The sequence below is a fragment of the Chiloscyllium punctatum genome, chromosome 12 (genome assembly GCF_047496795.1).
Source record: "Chiloscyllium punctatum isolate Juve2018m chromosome 12, sChiPun1.3, whole genome shotgun sequence".
In the NCBI taxonomy this organism is placed as follows: Eukaryota; Metazoa; Chordata; class Chondrichthyes; order Orectolobiformes; family Hemiscylliidae; genus Chiloscyllium; species Chiloscyllium punctatum.
Genome location: NC_092750.1, coordinates 64,968,248 through 64,996,000, shown reverse-complemented (window position 1 = coordinate 64,996,000; position 27,753 = coordinate 64,968,248). Strand labels below are relative to the sequence as shown.

Sequence of the window (27,753 nt, the reverse complement as noted above, 5' to 3'; positions counted from 1 at the left end):
TCACCAGTAGGGACTGGGACCTCGAAAAGGGGGGATTCAGAGTCATCTACGCCTCTGTCCCCGGAGCATGGGCAGAAACAAAGTTAGATACAGGTCGCGTTAACATAGATCCAATAAGGGTTCCTGGACCGAAGCAGAAGTCCCACCGGTAATACCCAATAAAACCCGAAGCAGTAAAAGCAGTTGTGGAGATAGTGAAAGGACTTGTGAGACAGAGAATCCTGAGAGCAACCACAAGTGCAACTAATTCCCCAACGTGGCCAGTAATAAAGCCTGACAGGAGCTACAGTCTCACCATTGATTATACAGGACTAAATTAGATCACCCCCAAATTGAACCCCATTGTAGCAGACCCCTCCAGTATTTTATATGGCTTGGTCCCCAAGCACAAATTGTTTACTGTTTTAGACACAGCCAACAGTTTCTGGTCTATTCCGTTATATGCTGAGTCCCAGAACAAATTCGCTGTTACAGTAAGGGACAGGCAGTATACATGGACTCACCTGCCACAAGGGTTCCATAACAGCCCACTATTTTTCACAGGGTGATGAGCGACATTCTGAGGAGAATAGATTTACCAGAGGGTAGCACTGCCCTCCAATATGTAGATGATATCCTAATTGCCTCAGAGTCCGAGTCAGGACACCAGGAAGCTTTATGTCTAGTATTGCATGAATTGGCAACTGCAGGGTTAAGTTAGCACCACAAAGGCACAAAAACTAACTCTGTCACGCAGAAGGTGGTATGCGTATGGAATGAGCTGCCAAAGGAAATGGTGGAGGCTAGTACAATTGCAACATCTAAAAGGTATCTAGATGGGTGTATGAATAGGAAGGGTTTGGAGGGATATGGGCCGGGTGCTGGCAGGTGGGACTACATTGGGTTGGGATATCTGGTTGGCATGGACAAGTTGGATCAAAGGGTCTGTTTCCATGCTGTACATCTCTATGGCTCTAAATTGGCAAAACACATCTCATATCCCAGGGACTCAAAGAAATGCCCAATGACCGCAAGAAGGCAATCCAATAAATCCCATGACCTGCCAGCAAGAGAAAGTCCAAGTTAGCTAAAATTCAAAGGAAATCAGGCAGCAGACCAAGCAGTTCAGAAAACCCTAGAACAAGAAGATATTGACAAGGCTGCAATAGCCACTACTTAATTAGCATAAGATGCTACCCCAGTAGCTACAGAAGGACACCCCGCAGAAAGAAAGAAAGCAATGGAAACTACAGGGGGCATTCAAAGGGGAAGATAGTGTCTGGAGGTGAGTAGACAAGGTGGTAGCACCAGCACGTGTACAGAACACATTGCTTGAACTGCACCATGGGCTCTCCCACATAGATAGAGAGGCCATGATAGCAAGCCCAGGGAGAGAGTGGAGGTGGAAGGGAATGGGAAGAGACGTGGCTAAGTGATGCCACATATGCATGGATTGTGCGCAACATAACCCACGGAGACCCATAAAAGTTAAGATGGGACACCATCTAGGGGACCCTGGGAACACCTTCAGATAGATTTTACAGGCCACTACCACCCTCCCGTGGGAAAGCGTACTGCCTGGTCATCATAAACCAACTCACCCGGTAGGTAGAAACATTCCTGACCAAAAGCTGTACTGCAACCACTGTAGCTAGAATATTAGCAGAGGAGGTAACCCCCCTCCAGATCAACTCCGACCAAGGGATGCATTTTACAGGCAAGGTCATGAAGACTGTCTGCCAATTACTCAACATTGGACAAATTTCACATTCCCTATCACCCCCAGGAGCTCAGGGATGGTAGAGAGAATGAATAGAATGCTCAAAAATACTTTAGCTAAGGCGATACAAACCGCAGACAGAACATGGGCTGAAGTGCTGCCAGTACTAATGAGATTAAGAACCACCACAAATCAGGCAAGTGGGCTAACACAATATGAACTAATGACTGGGCGAGCAATGCAATTGCCAGGCAAAGTACTGAAAACCCAACAGAACAAACCACCCAGAAGCACGATTGCACCCCCTGACAAAAGCAAAGACTGACTGGCAACTTAACTTTAACTGAAAAATGTATATACTTCACTGTCGCGACTGTCAGGAGAATGTCAGGATTCGTAATGTGGCCTGACCATCTTGGGCAATGGTACCTCAAAAGCTCTGGAAGCAATTAATACAGAACTGGCTGAACTCAGATTCTACACACAACAGACACATCATGCAGTGGATTATCAATTAGCACAGCAAGGGGGATTTTGTACAATTATTGGTGACAATTGTATCACCCATGTTATTGATGCCTCCAATAACATTACAGAAGCCATCAAGAATATCCGAGACCAGCTAGATCATTTTCGACAGGGAGTCACAATTACAGACAGCTGGCTAAACTGGTTGCGAGGTAAATCTTGGGTACTGTATTTGGCACACAGGATAGTGCTCCTCAATGCACTCTGTATGGGCCTCAGGTGTTTAAAGTACTGCTGTAAGGCGCTATTGATGAAAAACTGTACCGGCAGCGAGTGTCAGCAAGGAAGTGCCCCCAATGAAATTGGCACCTCATGACACCCCTCAGGAGGGGGAGCTCCTAGAGATGGCCTACCTCCACATGTAAATTGGGTGGTCTGCGGAAGATCTCTGAAGTCGCCTCCTTGACCACAAAGGGAGGAGTGAAGTGGGACATGGCACGGGGCAGGGTGACACTATGCACATGGACACACAAGATGACCACTGAGCCATCAGTTGGCCATTTGACACATAAGATGGCTGCCGGACCACAATATGGAGATAGCAGAGCAAATACAGACACTGCCTGGGGCCACCAGAATGCCAGCACAGTGCACTCACAAACTTGTTGATTATTTTAAGGTGGGTGGGGGAGAGAATATACATGAGTAATGAATACTGTCCGCCAACATGTTTGATACAAATGCTAACAGTTTGATACAGACTCAATATAAAGTGCTAATAGCCAGGGCTGCAGTAACCGTCCCTGCAGCAACGGACTGCACACAGACGTTGAAATTAACAAAGGCTGCACTGGAACTTACAATGACTGCACCGAAATTATCAATGATTCTGCAATGTTTACAATATACAAACTATGTTACAGAGACAATAATCTCATCACTGACCTATAGTATCACAAGGTGTATGAAAGTGGCTTGACATGTGCTCCGGGTTGAGAGAAGACTCGCAGCTGACCACTGTGCTGTTGGTGTCTGTCTCTCCCCGGAACTCCAGTATTTCCTTGTACAATAAACTCTGTCATTGAACCCCGACTCTGACTCCAAGACTGGTGATTTTCCCCACAACACTCCTATAGGAAAGATGTTGTAAAACTTGAAAGGGTTCAGAAAAGATTTACAAGGATGTTGCCAGGGTTTGAGCTATAGGGAGAGGCTGAATAGGCTGAGGCTGTTTTCCCTGGAGCGTCAGAGGCTGAGGGGTGATGTTATAGCGTTTATACAATCATAAGGGACATGGATAGGATAAATAAACAAGGTCTTTTCCCTGGGATGGGGGAGTCCAGAACTAGAGGGCATAGGTTTAGTGTGAGAGGGGAACGATTTAAAAGGGACCTAAGGGGCAACTTTTTCATGCAAAGGGTGATGCCTGTACAGAATGAGCTGCCAGAGGAAGTGGTGCAGGCTGGTACAATTACAACCATTTAAAAGGCATCTGGATGTGTGTATGACTAGGAAGAGTTTAGAGGGATATGGGCCAAGTGCTGGAAAAATGGGACTAGATTAATTTAGGATATCTGGTTGACATGGTTGAGTTGGACCGAAGGTCTGTTTCCATGTAGTACATCTGTCTGACTCTATAACTGGGGTTTGCTGGCTGTCAATCTCCACAGATCCATCAAGTGTATCTCTAGGCTTGTCAGCTATCTTGCAGGGCTCAGACTTTTAACAGCCAGCGCCAGCTACACAATGTCAAAATGACCTCAAGTGCAAAAGTAATCTTTGCATTAAATTCCATCAGACCAAATCACAAACATACAAGGATCTACTGCAATCTGCTTGATACCTGAGTTAAACTGTTTCCTTGCCAAAATAATATAGCACTAGGATACGTATCACAAATACCATCTTCACTATACTACACACTAACCAAATCTTCCTCAATGTAATTAATAATTTGAAAATTAAAGATCCATGGCTGTGATAGCTACATATGCAAAATATATTTCAGCCAATAAATCCATGCTTTTATTAGAAGCTCTAATTAAACTTGTATATATTGGCACTGTCGGTCCTTTCCAACATTTATCCTTCACACAAGCAGTTCTTTCAAGTCCATGTTCCCACTTATTTGTTTTTCCTGCAATAATCAGCTAACCTATTCATAAACTTTGAAAAAGTACTGCTTCAATCACTAATGCAGTGCAAAAAGACATTGCCTCATATGTACACTCTTACTTATTGAGATATCTATAGATTAAAGTAACACGTTCATATCTACTGCAATTACAATAAGGTAGGTCTATCATTTTAAAGAATACAAAGTAATTTGTCAAATATAATCTTCCTTTCTGAAATTGTGTTCAGCTGCTTCTAATTAGATGTCTTTTGTACATCAGATTTAATTGAAGGTACTAAAATCTTCATCCAACTAAATAAATATCTGGGTTCACTTTTTTATTTTGCAAATGAGCATCACATTTTCCAATCTTTCAGCAATCATCCACTATCAACAGAATCATGAAATATAATTGCTGGTGCCAACTCACTTAATTCTAAACTCACTTAAGAGAACTTAAGGGAGGGGGACGGGGAGGAAGCAGCCAGTGCAGGGACCCCCTGCGGCCGTTCCCCTCAATAACAAGTATACCGTTTTGGATACTTGTGGGGGGGGGGGGGGGGGGGGGGGCACTTACCAGGGGTAAGCAACGAGGTTCAGGCCTCTGGCATGGAGCCTGTCCCCGTTGCTCAGAAGGGAAGGGCGAAGAAAGGTAGAGCGATAGTTATTGGGGACTCAATAGTGAGGGGCACAGATAGGCGGTTTTGCGGGGGCGACAGAGACTCACGTTTGATATGTTGTCTCCCAGGTGCAAGGGTACATGATGTCTCTGATCGTGTTTTCCGGGTCCTTAAGGGGGAGGGGGAGCAGCCCCAGGTCGTGGTCCACGTTGGCACCGACGACATAGGTAGGAAGAGGGGTGAGGATGTTAGGCAGACTTTCAGGGAGCTAGGTTGGAAGCTCAGAGCTAGAAAGAGCAGAGGTGTTGTCTCTGGCCTGTTACCCATGCCACGTGATAGAGAGTCGAGGAATAGGGAGAGAGAACAGTTAAATGCATGGCTACAAGGATGGTGCAGGAGGGAGGGATTCCGGTTTCTGGGCAACTGGGGTTCTTTCTGGGGAAGGTGGGACCTCTATAAACAGGATGGTCTACACCTGAACCTGAGGGGCACCAGCATCCTTGGGGGGAGGTTTGCTCGTGCTCTTTGAGAGGGTTTAAACTAACTCTGCAGGGGCATGGGAACCTGGACTGTAGCTTTAGGGTACAGGACCTTGAGTGTAGGGAGGTTAGGAACAAGGCATCAATCTCGAAGAAGGGTGCCGGTAAACAGGAAGGTGGCTTGAAGTGTGTATAGTTCAATGCCAGAAGTATAAGAAATAAGGTAGGTGAACTTGCAGCGTGGGTTGGCACCTGGGACTTCGATGTTGTGGCCATTACAGAGACGTGGGTAGAACAGGGACAGGAATGGCTATTGCAGGTTCCAGGGTTTAAATGTTTTAGTAGGGTCAGAGGTGGCATTGCTTGTCAAGGATAGTATTACAGCGGTGGAAAGGACGATGGAGGAAGACTTGCCATCTGAGGTAGTCTGGGCGAAGGTTAGAAATAGGAAAGGTGAGGTCACCCTGTTAGGAATTTTCTACAGGCCTCCTAATAGTCCGAGAGACGTAGAGGAAAGTATTGCAAGGATGATTCAGGAGAAGAGTGAAAGTAGTAGGGTGGTTGTTATGGGGGACTTTAACTTCCCAGATATTGACTGGGAAATCTATAGCTCAAGTTCGTTAGATGGGTCGGTGTTTGTCCAATGTGTGCAGGAGGGTTTCCTGACACAATATGTAGACAGGCCAACAAGAGGTGAGGCCATACTGGATTTGGTTCTAGGTAATGAACCAGGCCAGGTGTTAGACTTGGAGGTAGGTGAGCACTTCGGGGACAGTGACCACAACTCGGTGACTTTTACTCTAGTGATGGAGAGGGATAAGTGTGCACTGCAGGGCAGGAGTTATAGCTGGGGGCAGGGAAATTATGATGCGGTGAGGCATGACTTAGGATGTGTGGATTGGAAAAATAGGCTTCAAGGGAAGGACACAAATGATAAGTGGAGCTTGTTCAAGAGAGCAGCTATTGGGTGTCCTTGATAAGTATGTACCAGTCAGGCAGGGAGGAAAGGGTCTTGTGAGGGAGTTGTGGCTTAATAAGGAATTGGAATCCCTTGTAAAAGGGAAGAGGGCGGCCTATGTAAAGATGAGGCGTGAAGTTTCAGTTGGGGCGATTGAGAGTTATAAGGTCGCCAGGGAGGATCTAAAGAGAGAGCTAAGAGCAGCGAGAAGGGGACATGAAAAGTCCTTGGTGGGTAGGATTAGGGAAAACCCTAAGGCTTTCTATAGGTATGTCAGGAATAAAAGGATGACGAGGGTAGGTATCGGTCCAGTCAAGGATAGTAGTGGGAAGTTGGGCGTGGAGGCAGAGGAGATTGGAGAGACACTGAATCAATACTTTTCGTCAGTATTCACTTAGGAACAGGACATTGTTGCTGATGTGAATATTGAGTCACAAGTGATTAGAATGGATGGTTTTGAGGTAGGTAGGGAAGAGGTCCGGGGAATACTGGAAAGGGTGAAAATAGATAATTCCCCTGGGCCTGATGGCATTTATCCTAGGATCCTCTGGGAAGCCAGGGAGGAGATAGCGGAGCCATTGGCCTTGATTTTTATGTCGTCGTTGTCTACAGGAATAGTGCCAGAAGACTGGAGGATAGCGAATGTGGTCCCCTTGTTCAAGAAGGGGAGTAGGGCCAGCCCTAGTAACTATAGGCCAGTGAATCTCACTTCTGTTGTGGGCAAAGTCTTAGAGAGAATTGTAAGGGATAGGATTTATGAACATCTGGATAGAAATAATGTGATCAAGGATAGTCAGCATGGTTTTGTGAAGGGTAGGTCGTGCCTCACAAACCTTATTGAGTTCTTTGAGAAGGTGACCAAGGAAGTGGACGAGGGTAAAGCAGTAGATGTGATGTATATGGATTTTAGCAAGGCGTTCAATAAGGTACCCCATGGTAGGCTACTGCAAAAATTACTGAGGTATGGCATTGAGGGTGCATTAGAGATTTGGATTAGGAATTGGCTGGCTGGAAGGAGACAGAGGGTAGTAGTTGATGGTAAAGGTTTATCTTGGAGTGCAGTTACTAGCGGTGTTCCACAAAGATCTGTTTTGGGACCACTGCTGTTTGTCATTTTTATAAATGACCTGGAGGAGGGGCTTGAAGGCTGGGTGAGCAAGATTGCGGATGATACGAAAGTCGGTGGAGTGGTGGACAGCGAAGAAGGATGTGGCAGGTTACAGCGGGATATAGATAAGTTACAGAGCTGGGCAGAAAGGTGGCAAATGGAGTTCAATGTAGCTAAGTGTGAAGTCATTCACTTTGGTAGGAGTTACAAGAAGATGGATTACTGGGCTAATGGTAGGCTACTTGGTAGTGTGGATGAGCAGAGGGATCTTGGTGTCCATGTACACAGATCTCTGAAAGTTGCCACCCAGGTAAATTGTGCTGTGAAGAAGGCATATGGCGTACTGGGCTTTATTGGTAGAGGAATTGAGTTCTGGAGTCCTGAGGTCATGTTGCAGTTGTATAAGACTCTGGTGCGGCCTTATCTGGAGTATTGTGTACAGTTTTGGTCGCCATACTATAGGAAGGATGTGGAGGCACTGGAACGGGTGCAGAGGAGGTTTACCAGGATGTTGCCTGGCATGGTAGGAAGATCGTATGAGGAAAGGCTGAGGCACTTGGGGCTGTTCTCATTGGAGAAAAGAAGGTTTAGGGGAGATTTGATAGAGGTGTACAAGATGATTAGGGGTTTAGATAGGGTTGACAGTGAGAACCTTTTTCCGTGTATGGACTCAGCTGTTACTAGGGGACACAGCTTTAAATTAAGGGGAGGTTGGTATAGGACAGATGTTAGGGGTAGATTCTTTACTCAGCGGCTTGTGAGTTCATGGAATGCCCTGCCAGTATCAGTGGTGGACTCTCCCTCTTTATGGGCATTTAAGCGGGCATTGGATAAGCATATGGAGGTTATTGGGCTAGTGTAGATTAGGTAGGCTTCGGTCAGCGCAACATCAAGGGCCGAAGGGCCTGTATTGCGCTGTATTTTTCTATGTTCTATGTAACTTTAGAAAAACTCACCTCTTGACTCTTCAAAGCCTGTCTACCATTAAGAAGGCACAAGTCAGAAATGCGATGATGAAATACTCTTCATTTGCCTGGATGTGTGCAGTTCTAACAACAGTCAAGATTGACTCCATCCAGGACAAAGCACCCTACTTGGTTGGTACCACATCCAACTATTGTCCTATTTTCTTCAGAATCCTGGGACGTACTCCATTAAATCTTGACATTCTATCCTTTTAAATTCTTGCCTTTTTTTTTATTAATTAAAATCTCTCTCATCTTGCTTTTAAACAAATCCAGCCTAACATCCATTTGAGATATGAGAATACAGAAAATCATGCTAAACTCCAGCTCCACATCTAACATTACAGTAAAACAAGGTAGGTAACAGGGAATTTGATTCAAAGGAGTACTGTATTGTAAAAAATGCTAATTATTTCAAATGTAAACAGTAAATACTTAAGAAACCCCCTCAATTTCTCCTTGTCCCTTCCTTAACTTGCTGTTTTCTCTACTCTGAATCCAACCTAAAGTTTCATTATTCTCATTATATTTTTCCTAATATTGAATAAGTTTTCCTCTCGTATATTTTTCTATATCCCTTAAATCTGTCCTTATTCCCATGAACTGTTCAGTAACTACTGAATGAGCTATATTTCAAAGATGTCTCAAACTTTGCAATCTCCATAAAAGCAATCATACTGTTGAAATTCCTCTTTCCACCTGACCAAAACTGGGTTCTTTCCTCATTTGTCTACATGCCGACCTTTTCCAATCTGATGTTCTTATTATTAACTTTTTAACTTTCTACTTGCACCCATCGTATTTTGGTCATTTAACTCAATCATGTCATCTCTTCATTATTCATAACTCAATTTAGTAACGCCCTTCTGTGTGTTCTCACAAAAGATATTACTTGAAGAGGAAGCCGAGCATGTATTTTACGGATTCTATTCCCTTTTCCCCTATTCAAATCATTGCATAACAATAATTTTGTTATTACTTCTGCCCCCAATGTATCCTACCATTTCTTCTTCCACTGTCCTCCTACAGCTGGGAGGGTCAAGTGGGAAGACGACCTTAAGGGATTGGGGGAGCAGAAAAGACAGCACAGGGAATAGTGTGCACGCTCCGTAATATCAGCATTGCCAGTCAGGTGCTTACTGTAGAGGGTGAGTCGTCAATCATCTGGCTGCCTGATTAAGGGCTTTTGCCCAAATGTCGATTTTCCTGCTCCTCGGATGCTGCCTGACTTGCTGTGCTTTTCCAGCACCACTCTAATCCAAACTCTGGTTTCCAGCATCTGCAGTCCTCACTTCTGCCTGGCTGCTTTACCTGTCTCATGTTGAACCTCAGTGTTGCTAAAGAAGCATACATCTGCACAAGTGCACAATACTCGATTATACTCCAGACTGGTGTCTTGTCGACAGATGATGGACAGACTGAGTGTTACTGGTGCACTACACATGGATTTAATCTTCACTGAGGTCTGGAAGTGTTAAACTGGCTGCACACTTTCCCCTGTAATGACGTAAGGGAAATCAACTATTTACCTAGGTGCTTACTGATTCCTCTTATATATTACATACATTTGTATACAATGTGTGCACCCTCACACACTTTAGTGTGCACATTTGTATGTGTGCTTGCATATATGTCCACGGACATTAGATGCAAACAGGTTCAACTGGGATTATACATTGTTTAATAAGATGCTGTTAGGCTTCCAATGAACAAAACTGAGACACAGGGCAAACCAATGAACAATATAACTTTAACTTTTCAAATGCAGTTAATGCAAAACCATACTGGGACAAACAGTAAAAGTACTCACAACTTACAGAAACAGCTAGCTTGCAAAATCTTTTCATGCATACAATTTCAGAGAGTATCTTCCACTGTACAGTACAAAAAAAAGAAACACAGACAGCAATGGAATACTGGTACTACCTAGAACAATGTAACAAGGTCACCAAAGCATTTCAAGGTGCTTTCTAAACAAGGTAATATTCAATTGCAACAAAAGCTGGTTATGCTAGAAAGGAAGAATTCAGCCACAAGGTTGCATGGTCTACAATTTATTTTAATGAAAAACAAAAATACCTTCACGTGTGGCATTATATAGTGCAGCACTCTAGTCTGTGCCGAGTTAGCTAGTCTCAGCCAGGGCAATAACTCTGAGTTAGGGAAAAGGAAATTAACCTGTCCATGCTGATTGTAACAGAATATCCCTAACATTCTCATCTCAGATTGGCTAACACCAGCCTCAGCTGTCAGGCTCTCATGCTCCTGCCATTATTAGCTATCCAGATTTACATGTGAACACTGATCAAATGGACTATTTACAAAAAGGCTATTGGCATAAAATACGGATTGTGGATGCTAGAGATCGGAGTCAAAACATATGCTGGAAAAGCAGAGCCTGTCAGGCAGCATCTGAGGAGCAGGAGAGTCGACATTTCGGGCATAAGCTCTTCATCAGGAATGTGGGAGGGCACCCCAAGGGGGCTGAGAGATAAATAAGGGGTGGGGGGAGATAGCTGGGAATGCGATAGGTAGATGAACGTGGGGGTGGGTGGGTGACGGTGATAGGTCGGAGTAGAGGGTGGATAGGTGGGAAGGAAGATGGACAGGTAGGACACTTCAAGAAGGCGGTGTCGAGTTGTAGGGTTGGATATGGTATATGGTGTGGGAAGGGGAGACATCGATTCCAAGTGGTTGGAGGGTCCCAAGACGGAAGATGAGGCATTCTGCCTCCAGGGATCGCGTGGCTAGAATTCAGAGGTGGAGGCGGCCAGGACTTGTGTGTCTTTAGCAGAGTGGGAGGGGGAGTTGAAGTGAGTGGCCACAAGGCAGCAGGGTTGTTTAGTGTGTGTGTCCCAGAGATATTCTTGGAAACGTTCTGCAAGTTGGCACCCTGTCTCCCCAACATAGAGGAGTTGGCACCCACTAACCTTTATGTCAGCGAGAGTCAGTGCTCAGCAGAGACAACAGAGATTTAAATAGAGATAGAAAGCAAACAGGGAAAATTCATCAATGTTTGGGAGAAGCAATGATTAAGTATTACATTATATATTGTAATGTAATGTAATCTAATCTAATCTAGAACTTCAAGTCAGGTTATGCAACAACAGGAATTGCTCCAACATTTCACATACTTTATTCTGTCTGTACAAATGCTTCTGGTGACATTTGCAAAACAGTTTTTGTTGCATGAATAGGACACTATGATTGCCACTTAACAATTGCTATGACCTAGCTCTACACGCTTCCTGTGTGGGATGGCAATGACCTTATCGTCTATGGAACGCTGCTTTCGTTCAAACTAAGGTGTCAGGAAACAATATTAATCCCTATAAGATAATGCACTGTGCTCATTTCAAGTCCCTTCATGTACTGTCCATTACTGCAAAAATCCTTTAACTTAAGACAAGGTCTCACCTAGGAGGATGGCCATATTGTTACCTAAAGTAACTTGCCTGAAACATCTGAGAATACTTTTAATTTGTATGTCCGCATACAAATTGCTGGAAAAAGCAAACCCAGAATTTTGGAGCAACCTTTAGCTCCGGACGTAATACTAATGTCACACAAAGTGTGTGAACATTTGGCTTATTCAACTACAGATTGACAGCATGGAAAAAGAACACCTCTCGACTTCTGTGTGTTATACAAGCATCAAATATCCCCAAGATCTGAAAGCTGAGAGCCCATATTCTCCTCTCTGCTACATGTCAGGATCTCTTGGAGATCCCAAAACACTGTGGATACCTGTCCAGTAGGTTTAACCTTCAAATAGGCAACTGCCCTAAATTAGGAACACACCCCCCCCCCCACCCCCAAAATAAAATCTCCAAATTTTAATAAAGAATTGCAGTCTTTAGAGTTCTAACTTACTCGGTTAGAAAGTTACATCAGAAATCGTAGACAGATAAAGGCATTTGATACAATGACGCACAACAGGTTTATGAGCAAAGTTACACCTCATAAAATGAAAGGTACAATAACAACATAAGACCATAAGACATAGGAGTGGAAGTAAGGCCACTCAGCCCATTGAGTCCACTCCGCCATTCAATCAATGCACCTCAATGCCACTTACCCACACTCTCCACCCCATAGTCCTTAATTCCTTGCAAGATCAAGAACTTATTATCTCTGCTTTGAACACATGTTAACATCCCAGCCTCCACTGCACTCCGTGGCAATGAATTCCACAGGCCCACCAATCTCTGGCTGAAGAAATGTCTCCTCATTTCCATTCTAAATTGACCCCCTCTAATTCTATGGCTGTGCCCACGGGCCCTGGTTTTCCTGCCTAATGGAAACAAATTCCCAGCATCCACTCTTGCTAAAGCCATGCATTATCTTGTAAGTTTCTATTAGATCTCCCCTCAATCTGCTAAACTCTAAAGAATACAATCCCAGGACCCAGCTGCTCATCTTATGTTAGGCCTAACATTCCAGGGATCATCCGTGTGAATCTCCGCTGGATATGCTCCAGTTCCAGTTTGTCCTTCCTAAGGTGTGGGGCCCAAAATTGGACGCGGTATTTTAAATGGGGCCCAACTAGAACTTTATAAAGTCTCAGTAGGATATCACAGCTTTTATATTCCAACATTACATTCGCTTTCTTAACCACAGACTCAACCTGCAAGTCAACCGTTAGAGAATGCTGGCCTAACATTCCCAGATCCCTTTGTACTTTGGCTTTATGAATTTTCTCACCGTTTAGAAAATACTCCATGCCTGTAAGCTTTTTTCCAAATTGCAAGACCTTGAATTTGCTCACGTTGAATTTCAGCCATTTCCTGGACCACTCTCCTAAACTGTCTAAGTCTTTCTGAAGTCTCCCCACCTGTCTGTCCACCTAATTTCATATCATTGGCGAACTTCGCCAGAATGCCCCCAGTCCTTTCATACAGATCATTAATATATAAAGTGAACAGCTGCAGCCCCAACACTGAACCCTGTTTGTCACTACTTGTGCAGACACCACTTGTCACTAGCTGCCATTCCGAAAAAGAACCTTTTACCCACAACTCTCTATCTTCTGTCAGACAGCCAATTCTCAATCTATGCCAGTAGCTCACCTCAAACACTATTGGCCCTCACCTTACTCAGCAGCATCCCGTGAGGCATCTTATCAAAGTCCTTTTGGAAGTTTAAAATGTTACCTGCAACCGAGGTTCGGCTACTCAGCCTATAATTTTCCATCTTTTGTCTTGATCCTTTCTTGAACAAGGGGGTTACAACAGATTTTCCAATCATGAGATTAGATTAGATTCCCTACAGTGTGGAAACAGGCCCTTCGGCCCAACCAGTCCACACTGACCCTCCGAAGAGTAACCCACCCAGACCCATTTCCCTAATGCAACTAGCACTATGGGCAATTTAGCACAGCTAATTCACCTAACCTGCACATCTTTGGATTGTGGGAGGAAACCGGTGCACCCGGAGGAAACCCACGCAGACATGGGGAGAATGTGCAAACTGCACACAGACAGTCGCCCGAGGCTGGAATCAAGCCTGGAACCCTGGTGCTGTGAAGCAGCAATGCTAACCACCGAGCTACCGTGCTGCCCATCTCATCTGGAACTTTTCCTGACTCCAGTGATTTTTGAAAGATCACAACCAACGCCTCCGCTATTTCCTCAGCCACCTCCCTCAGAACTCTAGGATATAGCCCAAAAGAGCCAGGAGATTTATCGATTTTTAGACCTTTTAGCTTTTCTAGCACTTTCTCTTCTGTAATGGCTACCATACTCAACTCTGCCCCCTGACTCTCCTTAATTGTTGGGATATTCCTCACGTCTTCCACTGTGAAGACTGACACAAAGTACTTATTAAGTTCTTCAGCTATTTCCTTATCTCCCATCACCAACCTTCCTGCATCAATTTGGAGCGGGCCAATGTCTACCTTTGCCTCTCACTTGTTTTTTATGTATTGAAAGAAACTTTTACTATCATTTCAAATATTACATGAATACAGAATTGGCTGAGTACAGGAAATAGAGAGGAATGGTTGATAGATATTTTCACACTGGACGTTTGTAGTGAAGTTCCTGTAAGAACCTTGCTTTTCCCAACATACATTCATGACCCAAACTTTGGTGTACAAGGCAAACTTGAGATCATTACTATTCTTGCCTTATTTTTGAGTTTGGAACTGAGAGCTGACACTAAGAATTAAATCTAATTGCAACTTGCTTTAAGAGAGGACAAAAACAAATGTTTTCTGCTGAAAAATGGCCTGGAAAGATAATGCAACTGAAAAACTGATCTGAGCGCACTGTGGATGAATCAGCACTGAGCTGTTATTATGCTTAGAGTTGGCAGTTGGTTGGATGTTGAATTGGTCAATCAAGAGAGAACCATTCCAACTGGGCTGGCAGGAAGCAAAGTGATTTTTGGAGATTTCTAGGCAAAGTGCTGAGTCATTTTACTCCCTCTCTAGTTCGTCTCCAGTTATCAAATTATTAAAGGCTCTCAGAAAGTAATCCCAGTCTGCAAGTAGTAATTAAATATTTCAAGAAATCTCCTGAGATTGTTTGCATTATCCAGTGACTTCAGAATTCAAGTATAATAATAGACAGTTCTATATGTCTGTGAACAACCCATTGTCCAAGGATTTCATGAAGCCCTGATTTCAATCATTGGAAACTGTTTATTGAACTGGCATTTTAATTTAATTTCTAGTTTATCCTTTCCGTGTGTCTATCTGCGTGAGATTGGGGATTATGGTCAATGAAGATTGGGCTTTAGATTGCAGATATTAATTTGATTACCTTATTGTATATCCATGTTCTGCTAAGTTATCATTAATAATGATGAGTTAAGTTTTGCTTCAATTTTAAACTTAGTGTCCAAGATCGTTATTTGTAAAGACTGTTTGGAGGGTCATTGAATGTTTTAATTTCACTGCGTTGTGAATCCAGTAATAAGGAGGTTGATTTAGTTAGGGTTGTTCTCCCAGTGTTGTAACAATACTTTAGAAGTTCACAGACAATACAAAATTTGAAAACATTGCAAGCAGATAGGTGGATGTTGTGGAAGATCAAAAGGGCATAAACGAGGTGGTGGAATGGGTGTCCCTCAGTGTCCGGCACTCTAACGCAAAGAAACCTAGTCGTCCAACTTCTCCTTTCAGCTACTACACTCCAATCCAGGCAACAACCTGACAAATGTCTTCTGCACCTTCTTCAAAGCTTCCACAGTCTTCCTATAGTGCAACAACCAAAACAGCACAGTATCCCAAATGTGGCCCGACCAAAAATCTTATACAGTTGCAAGATGACTCACCGATTTTATAACTAAAGGCCCAACCAATAAAGGCGAGAATGTCACCCGCCTTCTTTATCACCTTATCCACTTGTGGTGCCACTTTGGAAGCTATTGTCTTGGACTGTAAGGTCCTCTGTATATCGATGCTTTTAAGGGTCCAGCCATTTGCAGTATACTTTCCTGTTGTACTTGACCTCCCAAAACGCATCACTAGTCTGGATTAAACCCTATCTACAATTTCATCTAATTTTCCAGCTGATCTATACCCTGCTACATCCTTCAACATCCTTCCTCACTTTCTACAACGCCACCAATTTTCATGTCATCTGTAAGCTTATCCATCATACAACCAACAGTTACAACCAAATCATTTACGTAGGTTACAAGCAACTCAGGTCCTAGCACCAACTCTTGCAAAACCCATTACTTGTCAGACATCCAGTCAGAAAGAATTCTATGGCCAAGCTAATTTTGTATCCAATCTGTCAACTCACCATAGATTCCATGCCATTTAATCTTCTAGACGCGTCTTCCACGAGACCTTGTCAAATGCTTCAGTAAAGTCAATTTAGACAACTTGCCTTACCCTCATCAATCATCTTCATCACTTCCTCAAAAACCTCCACCAACTTTGTGAGACAAGGCCTCCCCTGCATAAAGCCATGCTGACTATCCCAAATAAGTGTATTCTTTTCCAAATGCATGTTAACCTTGTCATTAAGAATCTTTTCCAATAATTTCGCTACTATTGATTTAGGGCTCACCAGCCAAGCATTTCCTGGGATTATCTCTGTTGCCCTTCTTAAACAAAGGAACAACAGGTAACTCACCTCTGGCTAAAGAGGATACGAGAATTTCTGTCAAGACCCTAACAATTTCCTCCCTTACCTCACTCAGTATCCAAGGATAGACGTAATCAGGCTCTGGGGACTGACTTACTTTAATAATTTTTAAGACACCCAAAACCACCACCTTCTTAATACTGACATGCACTAGAATATCAACATACACCTGTCCAAACTTACCATCAATGTCTCCTGGTCTGTAACTAACACCAACTCTGTATTCTAAGGTAATCTCGTTCACTTTACATCCTTCCATTCTCAGAGCATTACGCTGTACAGCTACCCTATTCCAAGAGCTTCATAGGACTGTTCCACTACTCAAACTTCCAGATGCTCCCTTCCTTTAATGAATTATCACTCTCAGGGGGAGGTGGAGGAACACAAATTTAGGAAACACCCTTAACCTTGGAGAAGAGCAGCATGTTTTGAAAATCATACTGGTATCGTTTCAGAAAACCCTGACCTTCAAGAAAACAAAAAAAAACTCAACAGATTTTCTTCTCATTAAGCACTGCTACAACCTCTAGGTGCAGTGTGTCAGTTTATGGGAAATATAAAAACGATACCTTTTTATTTGTCGGTATTTTTTTGATTATGGATGAAAACAGAAGAAGGAATTGCCCCACGTTTAAAAAGGAAGCCATGAGAGGAAGGGAAAAGAATGTGGAGAAGAGAGACTGAACAAAGGCAAATCGCGGCAAGGACTACCTATCTTATACTTAGGAGAAAGTGAGGGCTGGAGAGTCAAAAAGGGCGGAGCTGGAAAAGCACAGCAGGTCAGGCAGCATCCGAGGAGCAGAGCCGACACTACGGGCATAAGCCTTTCATTATTTTATACAGGTATTAGGAATATAAAGTGGAAAATAGAAGTTTGGACGCTTGTTGTACAGAATTAACTTGTTCATTTTTCAACTTACAGGTTAAAACTGAAACTGTGCGCAGCGTTCACTTTATTAGTTACAAGAAATCATTTGGAGAAGGTGAATTTGATACTTTGGTGTGACAAGGAGGCATCAAGTGATTTTGGGTTGAAAGATTGCGTAGCAACATCTTTTGAGTTTGTTTTAAGTTCATGTCACACACCCATGGGGCGTTTGCACTCAGCCCTCTAGAAAACTGGCAAGCCAAGACAGGTCTCTGTCTCTGCCCATCCGTGATGGAAGAGAACCAACACTCAAAAACACTGGGAAGAAAAGCACTTGTAACCCAAACAAAGACCTGAGTCCACCTGACCAGCTACCAAAATAAGGATCTTCTGTGGTTGATGTCAACACCAAAAACATAGAGAAAGACACCTCATTTTTCAGTCACATTTTGATCCACAGAATTTGTTCCTTGTTGCCTATGTTTTCTCCTAATGCTATTTCTGCAGAACTATGTCTCATCTATCCTATTTGTGAATGAATGTGTACATGTTTGGATTTAAAGGAGATATGATTTAAATTGGCACAGTAGTAGCTAATAATCCATTCTGTCACTTGTTAAAGGATAAGTTTGAGTATAATAAATAATCTTTTATGTTTGCTTACTGATGAAACCTGGTAGGAGTATCTTTTTTGGAATCCCTACAGTGTGGGAAGACGTCACTTGGCCCATTGAGTATGCACCCTCTTAAAAAGCATCCCACCCAGACCCAGACCTCACCTTATTCCTGTAACTCCGCATGTCCGATGGCTAACCCACCTAACCTACATATCTCTGGAAACTTTGGGATGATTTAGAATGGCAAATCCACAGCTGCACAGTTTTGGACTGTAGGAGGAAACTAGAACAGCAGGAGGAAACCTTTGCAGACACGGAGAGAATGTGAAAACTCCATACAGACAGTCACCTGAGGGTGGAACCAAATCCAGGTCCCTGGCACTGTGAGGCAGCAGTGCTAACCACCCAGTTTCACCTTAAATAGTTGTCAAGATTAGCCATCTTTGTGATTCAGCTGGTAACTTATACACTTGAGATGACGCATGGAACAGTGAGGCTTATTACCAGCACATTCTTCTGTCAGGTTCAGGACATTTCTGAGACCAATACCTCTGCTATTAGCCTCTTCTGAATCTAACTTCCACTGGATCAACAAATAAATGTCCTGTGTCAGGTTGTACTGCATCATACAGGTCAGAAGGTCAGCAGCTAACCTCGCCATATGATACAACTGCCTTCAGCACTTTGCATTTGGGTGAGGAGTGAACTATGAGCACGCATAGACAATAGCCAAGGATCAAGCTTGGGAGTAATACCCTTCATAGTCAAATAACCTGCTGAAATTCAAAAGACTAATAAGGCATGTAAAGAAAAGTCAGGTACTGCCACCTCATGGATATCCATGGAACCATCTGTTAGCAAGTATTGGTACCCATTTTCCTACCACTACCATTCACTAACACCTTTTGCATTTATCTAAATACAAACTCATTGCAGATTTACCATCAACTCAGAGGATCATGACAGGTTCAACAGCCTCTTTTTTAAATGAGGAGACAGAAGTCAATTCCTCAACACTGGTGTGACTGACAAACAGGTCAATGCTTTTGTAAATTCCCCACATCATAATCACTCACTTTTTCAAATTCACAAATTGCTAAATAATGAAGAGACAAACAGTTCTGACAACTTTTGCAATTGTACTCCAAGCTCCACATCCTCCTGTCTCTGAGATAGTAAGGAAGGGCTAAGTTTTGTAGAGATACTGTGGAGGCCACACTACTGGCAGCAATGGAGTTGCATTGGTTGATGCTCAATGTTGCATCATCTGTCATTCACTGCTGCCAAACTGATTATCAGAAAGAGTTCCAGCAAAAAGTTGGCTTAATAGCATAATTCTCACCTGAGGCTGTAGGTTATTGGCTCAAAATTACCACTCTAAAGATTTCAGCAATTAATTTGCTTGAACTCTTCAGTGTAGCGCTCAGGGAAGTATTAATTATGAAAAGTGTTTCCAATGAGATGTTAATCCAAGGTCCCCATATCATCTCAGGTGGATGTAACAGATTAAAACAAGGGGAAGTTCTTCTTGCAATCTAAATCAAGACGTATCCCTCAACTAATGTTATGCTAACCTTATTATCAGGTAATTATTTCACTGCTGTTTGAGGGAGTGCAAATTGACTACTGCACTATTTACAAATTACAGCATTCATAAAGTATTTTACTGGTTGTAAAGTGTGTAGGGACATTGAGGGCATGAAAAGCCACCTCATAAATACAGGCTCAGTGTTTCTTTTAAAAATATGTAACAAGATCTCCCTAAGAGTCAGTCACTTAAACAGGAGATGAAGTTCAATTCTCAGTGCATGCTGTGTGAGACCAACTTAGCCAGGGAGGTAGGAGGGCTACTTGCAGTAAGTCTCGGTTGCCCTGGGGTGTAAATGAACAATTTAACTTCCCATTACTGACAAATGTCCAACAATTACTGAGAGGAAAAAGCAGGCAGATCCCAACATGATGCTAAGCTGTGATGAAGGAACAAAATACTACAGATACTGGAATCTGTATGAAAACAACAAGTGCTAGAAACCACATCGTGTCAGACAGTATCCATGGAGAGAGAGCAAGCTAACATCAGAGCTTCACTTCAGCTCTGGTGAAGAGTCAACTAGGCTCGAAACGTTAATGTTAGCTTGCTCTCTCGCCATGGATGCTGTCTGACCCAATGTGATATCCAGCATTTGTTGTTTTCACTAAGCTGCGATGAGTCTCGAACTGAACCTTTAAAAGTTTATAGAAAAAGGACAATCATTTCATTAAGGTAGCAAAAGAAAGTCCTCCAGTGGAACTATACTCCAACAACAGGCACTACCTTCAGGAATGGGAAGTAAGAATAAAAAAGATGGGACAAACTTAGATCAACAGAGCAAAAGTTAAGTGTCTCAACTCATACACACTCCTAGACATACATACATACTGTAACACCAGTCAAAAGTAAATTTCATTCAACATGGGAAAACAATACTAATTAGTATAAAACTAATCAAACTTCAGAAAACAACGGACCACTCCAAGGAAATGAGAAGACATTCCACCCTACTTATTCAACAAACAAAAAAAATGCAGTACCTTGCAGAACGAAAACATTTCACCACTTCATCCAATATTCTGTTATTGCGTAGTTCCGGTTCTGTCACAGGCTGCAGGTTTGTTTTTTTTTGTGGGGGGGGATAGGGAGAAGAGAAGAACAATTACAAATGAGGCTCTAGAAGTTGACGGCATTTCAAACAATGTGGAAGCAAGGAAACAACCAACACTAAAAGGATTCTTAGTTCAAATGTGCATTGCAATACTGAGTGACATGCATTGGGGACCATAACATTCCTATGCTTTGGACCACCTAGGTCTGAGCTAGTTCCACATTGAATTTGGTCGTTATTTCAACTAGGCAAACCAGATAGTGGACATCTGGTTTCATACAGGAGCACTACAAAAACATTCTATTTCACGATGCCTATAGTGCTTCTCTTGGATGCTCTTTCATGTTATTCAATAGGTTGACAACTCAGATCCTACTCCAGCACTTGTGCGGAGACAACCAGTCTATATAGTCTACAAATGCACAACTATTTTTTCTGAGTCTAAATGGCACTTAACCCATTGGCCATAATCCATAAGCACGGCTGCCGTACAGCGCCAGCAACCTGGATTTGATTCCAGCCTTGGTCGACTGTCTGTGTGGAGTTTGCACATTCTCCCTTTGTCTACGTGGGTTTCCTCTGGGTGCTCCGCTTTCCTCCCATAGTCCAAAGATGTTCAGGCTACGTGGAAAACTCAAAAAAAAAAGGGATCATGCTGTAAGGTTGAGTGAAATAGGAGTTGATGGGAAGGGTGAGGGCAGTAACAAATTAAAAATACTACACATGAATGCACGAAGCATTAGAAATAAGATGGATAAGCTTGAGGCACTTTTGGAAATTGGCAGATATGATATTGTGGAGATAACGGAGACGTGGCTTCAAGTGGACAGGGCCTGGGAAATGAATATTCAAGGCTACACATGCTACCGTAAGGACAGACTAATGGGCAGAGGGGGTGGGGTGGCCATGTTGGTAAGGGATGATATTCAGTCCCTTGTGCGGGGGGACCTAGAATCAGGGGATGTAGAGTCAGTATGGATAGAGCTAAAAAATTCTAAGGGTAAAAAGACCCTCATGGGAGTTATCTACAGGCCCCCAAACAGTAGTCTGGATATCGGATGTAAGTTAATTCAGGAGCTGAAATTGGCCTGTCGCAAAGATGTTACTACAGTTGTTATGGGGGATTTTAACATGCAGGTAGACTGGGAGAATCAGGATGGTATTGGACCTCAAGAAAGAGACTTTGTGGAGTGCCTCAGAGATGGATTCTTAGAACAGCTGGTGCTGGAGCCTACCAGGGAGAAGGCAATTCTGGATCTGGTATTGTGCAACGAACCAGAATTGATCAGGGACCTCGAAGTGAAAGAGCCATTGGGAAGTAGTGACCATAATACAATAAGCTTCAATCTGCAATTTGAAAGGGAGAGGGTACAATGGGAAGTGACACTATTTCAGTTGAATAAAGGGAACTATGGAGCTATGAGGGAGGAGCTGGCAAAAGTTCAATGGTGCAATACCTTAGCAGGGATGGCAGTGGAGCAACAAAGGCAGATATTTCTGTGTATAATGCAGAAGATGCAGGATCAGTTCATTCCAAAAAGGAAGAAAGATCCTAGGAGGAGGCATGGGTGGCCGTGGCTGGCGAGGGAAGTTAAGAAACATATAAAGTTAAAAGAGAAAAAGTATAACATAGCAAAGATAAGTGGGAAAATGGAGGACTGGGAAGCTTTTAAAGAACAACAAAGGATTACTAAGAAGGAAATACGCAGAGAAAAAATGAAGTACGAAGGTAAACTGGCCAAAAATATAAAGGAGGATAGTAAAAGCTTTTTTAGGTATGTGAAAGGCAAAAAAATAGTTAAGACTAAAATTGGGTCCTTGAAGACAGAAACAGGGGAAAATATTATGGGGAACAAAGAAATGGCAGAAGAATTGAATTGGTACTTCAGATCTGTGTTCACTGGGGAAGACACGAGCAATCTCCCTAAGGTAACAGTGGCTAAAGGAGCTGAACTGAAGGGAATTTATATTTGCCAGGAATTGGTGTTGGAGAGACTGTTAGGTCTGAAGGTTGATAAGTCCCCGGGGCCTGATGGTCTACATCCCAGGATACTGAAGGAGGTGGCTCTAGAAATCGTGGATGCATTGGTGATTATTTTCCAGAGTTCGATAGATTCGGGATCAGTTCCTGCGGATTGGAGAGTGGCTAATGTTGTACCACTTTTTAAGAAAGGTGGGAGAGAGAAAGCAAGAAATTATAGACAAGTTAGTCTGACCTCAGTGGTGGGGAAGATGCTGGAGTCTATTATAAAGGATGAAATTATGACACATCTGGATAGTAGTAACAGAGTCAGCATGGATTTATGAAGGGGAAATCATGCTTGACTAATCTTCTGGAATTTTTTGAGGATGTAACTCTGAAGATGGATGAGGGAGATCCAGTAGATGTAGTGTACCTGGACTTTCAGAAAGCTTTTAAAGTCCCACATAGGAGGTTAGTGAGCAAAATTAGGGTGCATGGTATTGGGGGCAAAGTACTAACTTGGATTGAAAGTTAGTTGGCTGATAGGAAACAAAAAGTAGTGGTAAACAGCTCCATTTCAGAATGGCAGACAGTGACCAGTGGAGTACCGCAGGGATCAGTGCTGGGACCGCAGCTTTTTACAATATATATTAATGATATAGAAGATGGTATTAGTAATAACTTTAGCAAATTTGCTGATGATACTAAGCTAGGTGGCAGGGTGAAATGTGAGGAGGATGTTAGGAGATTACAGGGTGACCTGGACAGGTTAGGTGAGTGGTCAGATGCATGGCAGATGCAGATTAATATGGATAAATATATGGTTATCCACTTTGGTGGCAAGAACAGGAAGGCAGCTTACTACCTAAATGGAATCAATTTAGGTAAAGGGGCAGTACAAAGAGATCTGGGTGTTCTTGTACACCAGTCAATGAAGGTAAGCATGCAGGCACAGCAGGTAGTGAAGAAGGCTAATAAGCATGCTGGCCTTCATAACAAGAGGGATTGAGTATAGAAGCAAAGAGGTTCTTCTGCAGCTGTACAGGGCCCTGGTGAGACCACACCTGGAGTATTGTGTGCAGTTCTGGTCTCCAAATTTGAGGAAAGATATTCTGGCTATTGAGGGAGTGCAGCGTAGGTTCACGAGGTCAATTCCTGGAATGGCGGGATTACCTTACACTGAAAGACTGGAGCGACTGGGCTTGTATACCCTTGAGTCTAGAAGATTGAGGGGGGGATCTGATTGAGACATATAAGATTCTTAAAGGATTGGACACTCTGGAGGCAGGAAACATGTTTCCGTTGATGGGTGAGTGCCGAACCAGAGGACACAGCTTAAAAATATGGGGTAGACCATTCAGGACAGAGACGAGGAGAAACTTCTTCACCCAGAAAGTGGTGGCTGCGTTGAATGCTCTGTCCCAGAAGGCAGAGGAGGCCCAGTCTCTGGATTCATTTAAGAAAGAGTTGGATAGAGCTCTCAAGGATAGTGGAATCAAGGATACTGATTAAGGATGATCCGCCAAGATCATATTGAATGGTGGTGCAGGCTCAAAGGGCAGAATGGCCTACTCCTGCACCTATTGTCTATTGTCAATTGATATGCAGGCTAGGTGGATTAGCCATGGAAGAGTGTAGGATTACAGGGATAGGTGGGTGGGTGGGTTTGGGTCGGATGCATTTTGGTCAGTCAGGGTGGACATGACGGGCTGAACTGCCTGCTTCTTAACACATTTGTGATACACTTATTGGAGCAAGAGAATGGTTTCTGAGCAACTTGAAATTTTCGTCCTGGTGTGTAGAACCATTAAGATAGAAAGGTATGGAGTTGCTAAGGTGTAATTGCCCCACTGTTCAGTCCTGTGATTAGTGATGTTGTTTTGTCATGATTCATTGAGCAGAGTCAGGTACCCAAAACTAAGGAAAGAAAAGGAAAATGAAATGTGGGCGAACATCTCCACTAGCCTGAAAAAAGCAAGGCTCCTGAACAGAAGTTGCACAAGAGCCTACATTGAGCTGCAGCCTTTGATTTTAGGAAAGAAGTGATTTCCACACATCACAACATCTTTCTCTCTCTCGAACCATGAACAAATGTGAAGCAGTGGAGAACCTCATACACGTGAAATAGGAACAGAAGTAGACCGTCCAGCCCTTTAGCCTGCTCTGCCATTCAATAAGATCATGGCTGATCTGTTTTATATTCCACTGGTGTAGCTGCCCATGGCGGAATGTGACAAAATGGCTGCGTGTTTTTTTTTAAACTGATACAAATGTTCAGCTGCTGCTGCGGCATTTCATGTAGCTCAAGTCATGGCCTTCACAGCCAGACAACAAAATGCCTCTGAGTCTTAGTAAGATGGGACTATAATGCAGACAGTCAGACTCTGATAAGGCAGCTCAGATGGAGACTGACTGATGTGGAATTTCTTATTTTTATATAAAATAGAAAGGAAAAGCCTGACCTACTTTAAATGACGCCTTTTAAATAATCATAATTTCATATTCGAGTAGACACACATTTGTAGTTTAAATGTAGTTACATTTCTATAGAAATGGACAGAGACTGGTTTCAACAAACACAGTTGGAAAATCTTCATAAGGGTACCAGCGAGTAGCTGGCAAATGTCTGGAAAGTGGCCTGACAGTCAGTGTTCGAAATGGTCAATAAAATGTATTGTAAGAGCCCAAGGACAGGTGAGCATGTGTCTGGCAAATATCATGAGATGATTGGATAAGCTGGACCTTGAAGTTGTCCATAATTATGTACGGATGTGCAGGTCACAGGGGATGTGGCAAGCACTGATGTCAATGTTACCTCTAACCATTGTAATGCAGTATGTATAAATATCCTGTACTTTACTGGGAAAGGGAAAGTGTTCCAGAGACCTCCCCCACAATGCATTGATATAAATAATGATTTGTGCCGCTGAACACGGGACTCAGACTCCTCTTTAAAATCCCTCTCCATCATCCACATTCCCAACCCAGGTAACTCCGGATTCTCCTACTTAACAATCAACAAAACAGAGCAAAAAAATCACAAACAACTGCGATGTTGGAAACCAGAAACAAATGGCAGAATCGCTGCAAAAAGTCAGCAGGTCTGGCCGCATCTGTGGAGACAAAATAGAGTTAATGTTTCGGTCCAATGACCCTGGATCTATCCACCTCTGACTTGAAATTATTCAGTGACCCTCCTCTACTACCTTCTAAGATAGCATTCAACAACCAGGGTAAGAGAAAAAAAACAACTTATCTCTGTCTTCAAAAGGGTGAGCCCTATTTTAAAACTGGAGCCCCCCATCATGACCCACAAGAAACATCCTTTCCATGTCCAGCCTGTCAACAACACTCAGGATCTTATAAACTTCAATCAAGTCTCTCCTCACCTACTAAACTCCAGTGGAGACAAGCCCAACCTGTCCAATCTATCTTTATAAGACAACTGACTCATTCATAGTATCAATCTAGGAAACCCTTTCTGAACCACCTCCAACGTGTTTTCATTCTTCCTTCAATAAGGAATCCAAAGCTGCACACAGTAGTCGAGTTGTGGTCTCACTAATATCCTGTCTTACCGAAGCATAACATCCTTACTTTTGCATTCAATTCCTGTTGCAATAAAGGAAAGTATCTATTAGCCTTCATGCTTTATCTGCATAGGGTCCTTCTTTGAGTCACGCATCAAATCCCTCTACATCTTTATCATCTCTCTGCTTTCTTTAAATTCTTCCAGTGAAAAGTGAACAATTTTACACTTTCCCACACTTGACTCCATCTGCCAGACTTTTGGCCACTCACCCAACCTATCTTTACCTATCTAATGTCCTTATGTCTTCTTCATAACATACTTCGTGCCTATATTGGCTTGCCATCTGCAAATGTGGCACCACCCCTTCACTCCCATCATCTGAGTCATTGATGCAAATTGTAAGACACTGAGGCCCCTGCACAGACCCCCTACAGGACTTCACTCATCACATCATGTCAACCAAAGATTCATTTAGGAAAAGGCAGAGTAGATAAAGATAAACTGTTTCCACTGGTTGTGGATTTTAGAACTAGTGTGGTCAGATGTTTAATATACAACTGAACGGGGTGGATAGATTCTCAGATTGAACACTCTCCCAAAAGACAATGCCTGTCACCATGTAGCAGTCCTGCTACATCGCACAATAGTACAATGTTTTATAAATTAATGCATCAGAGATACCCTGCAAATATTGCCACTTACTCAAAACATTCATGCTCCTTTCTGATAGTACCAGCTACCAAAAACATTGCAAAGAATGCACTAATAATTACACAATATACAAGATTCCTAAAGTAATATGTCAACCAAACGTCACACAATTCATTTTCTCATTTATTATCTCCCTTGCTTTGATTGACATTTCTTTTGTGTACTTTACAATTCCCTCAGTTCTCACTCTCGATTTCTTAAATCTACATTCCTACATTTTCTTATTATTCTCATTGTCCTAAAATTCTTGTTTTTCTTCTTTCGCTGCATCTTCCATTCATCTTCTAGCTGACTTCCTTCTCCTCCTCAGTTTCGTTCACAGTTGAAATGTCCTTGGACAGTGAATTGTAAGAAAAAACTTCTATTTGAAAAGATGCTTGTTATACATAAAAGCACAGAAAAGCTCTTTGGAGCCAGCAATTTCACCCTTCTCTGGTGTCTTATTTTGTCCTGATGTGTCCTACACAAGTAGAAGTTTCGTTTAGTTTAAAGAACAGGACTGGATCATAATTGTGAGCACTCTAATCCGAACATGGGTATATTCAACTGACAAAGACTTCAATGTCCTTAGCAGTCACATTTGCAACTTAGGTGAGGTCATAAACTACCCAGAGGTGGAATAGCCGAGGTCACAAAACTGGAAAAATACTAAGTTCGATTTTTAATGAAAAGTCCCCACATTCCATTTTATTTCCTCATTCCATACTCCAGATTGATTCAGACCCACCAACGTTTTACTTACCACACAACAGAGCGGACACTGTGTCTTGTACAATAAGAATTTCCGCACACAAAGGGAGCAATCTAGAAAATAGGGACAAAGAAACATAATTACCTCACCTCATCTGCCTTTTCCATTCACATCCCCTCAGAATAGGCAACAGAAATTGATCAACACAGGAAAA

At 42.8% G+C, this 27,753-nt stretch overlaps 1 protein-coding gene across 1 annotated transcript in view; it reads right to left on the bottom strand.

Moving 5' to 3' along the window:
* Positions 1-27,753, bottom strand: part of rad18 (RAD18 E3 ubiquitin protein ligase) — a 306,334-nt gene that overhangs the window by 231,777 nt on the left and 46,804 nt on the right. The window contains exons 3-4 of the mRNA XM_072582676.1: positions 27,591-27,652; positions 20,572-20,642 (exon numbers count right to left, since the gene is read on the bottom strand). Of these exons, the coding sequence (XP_072438777.1) occupies positions 20,572-20,642; positions 27,591-27,652 (133 nt within the window). The remainder of the gene's footprint in view (positions 1-20,571; positions 20,643-27,590; positions 27,653-27,753) is intronic.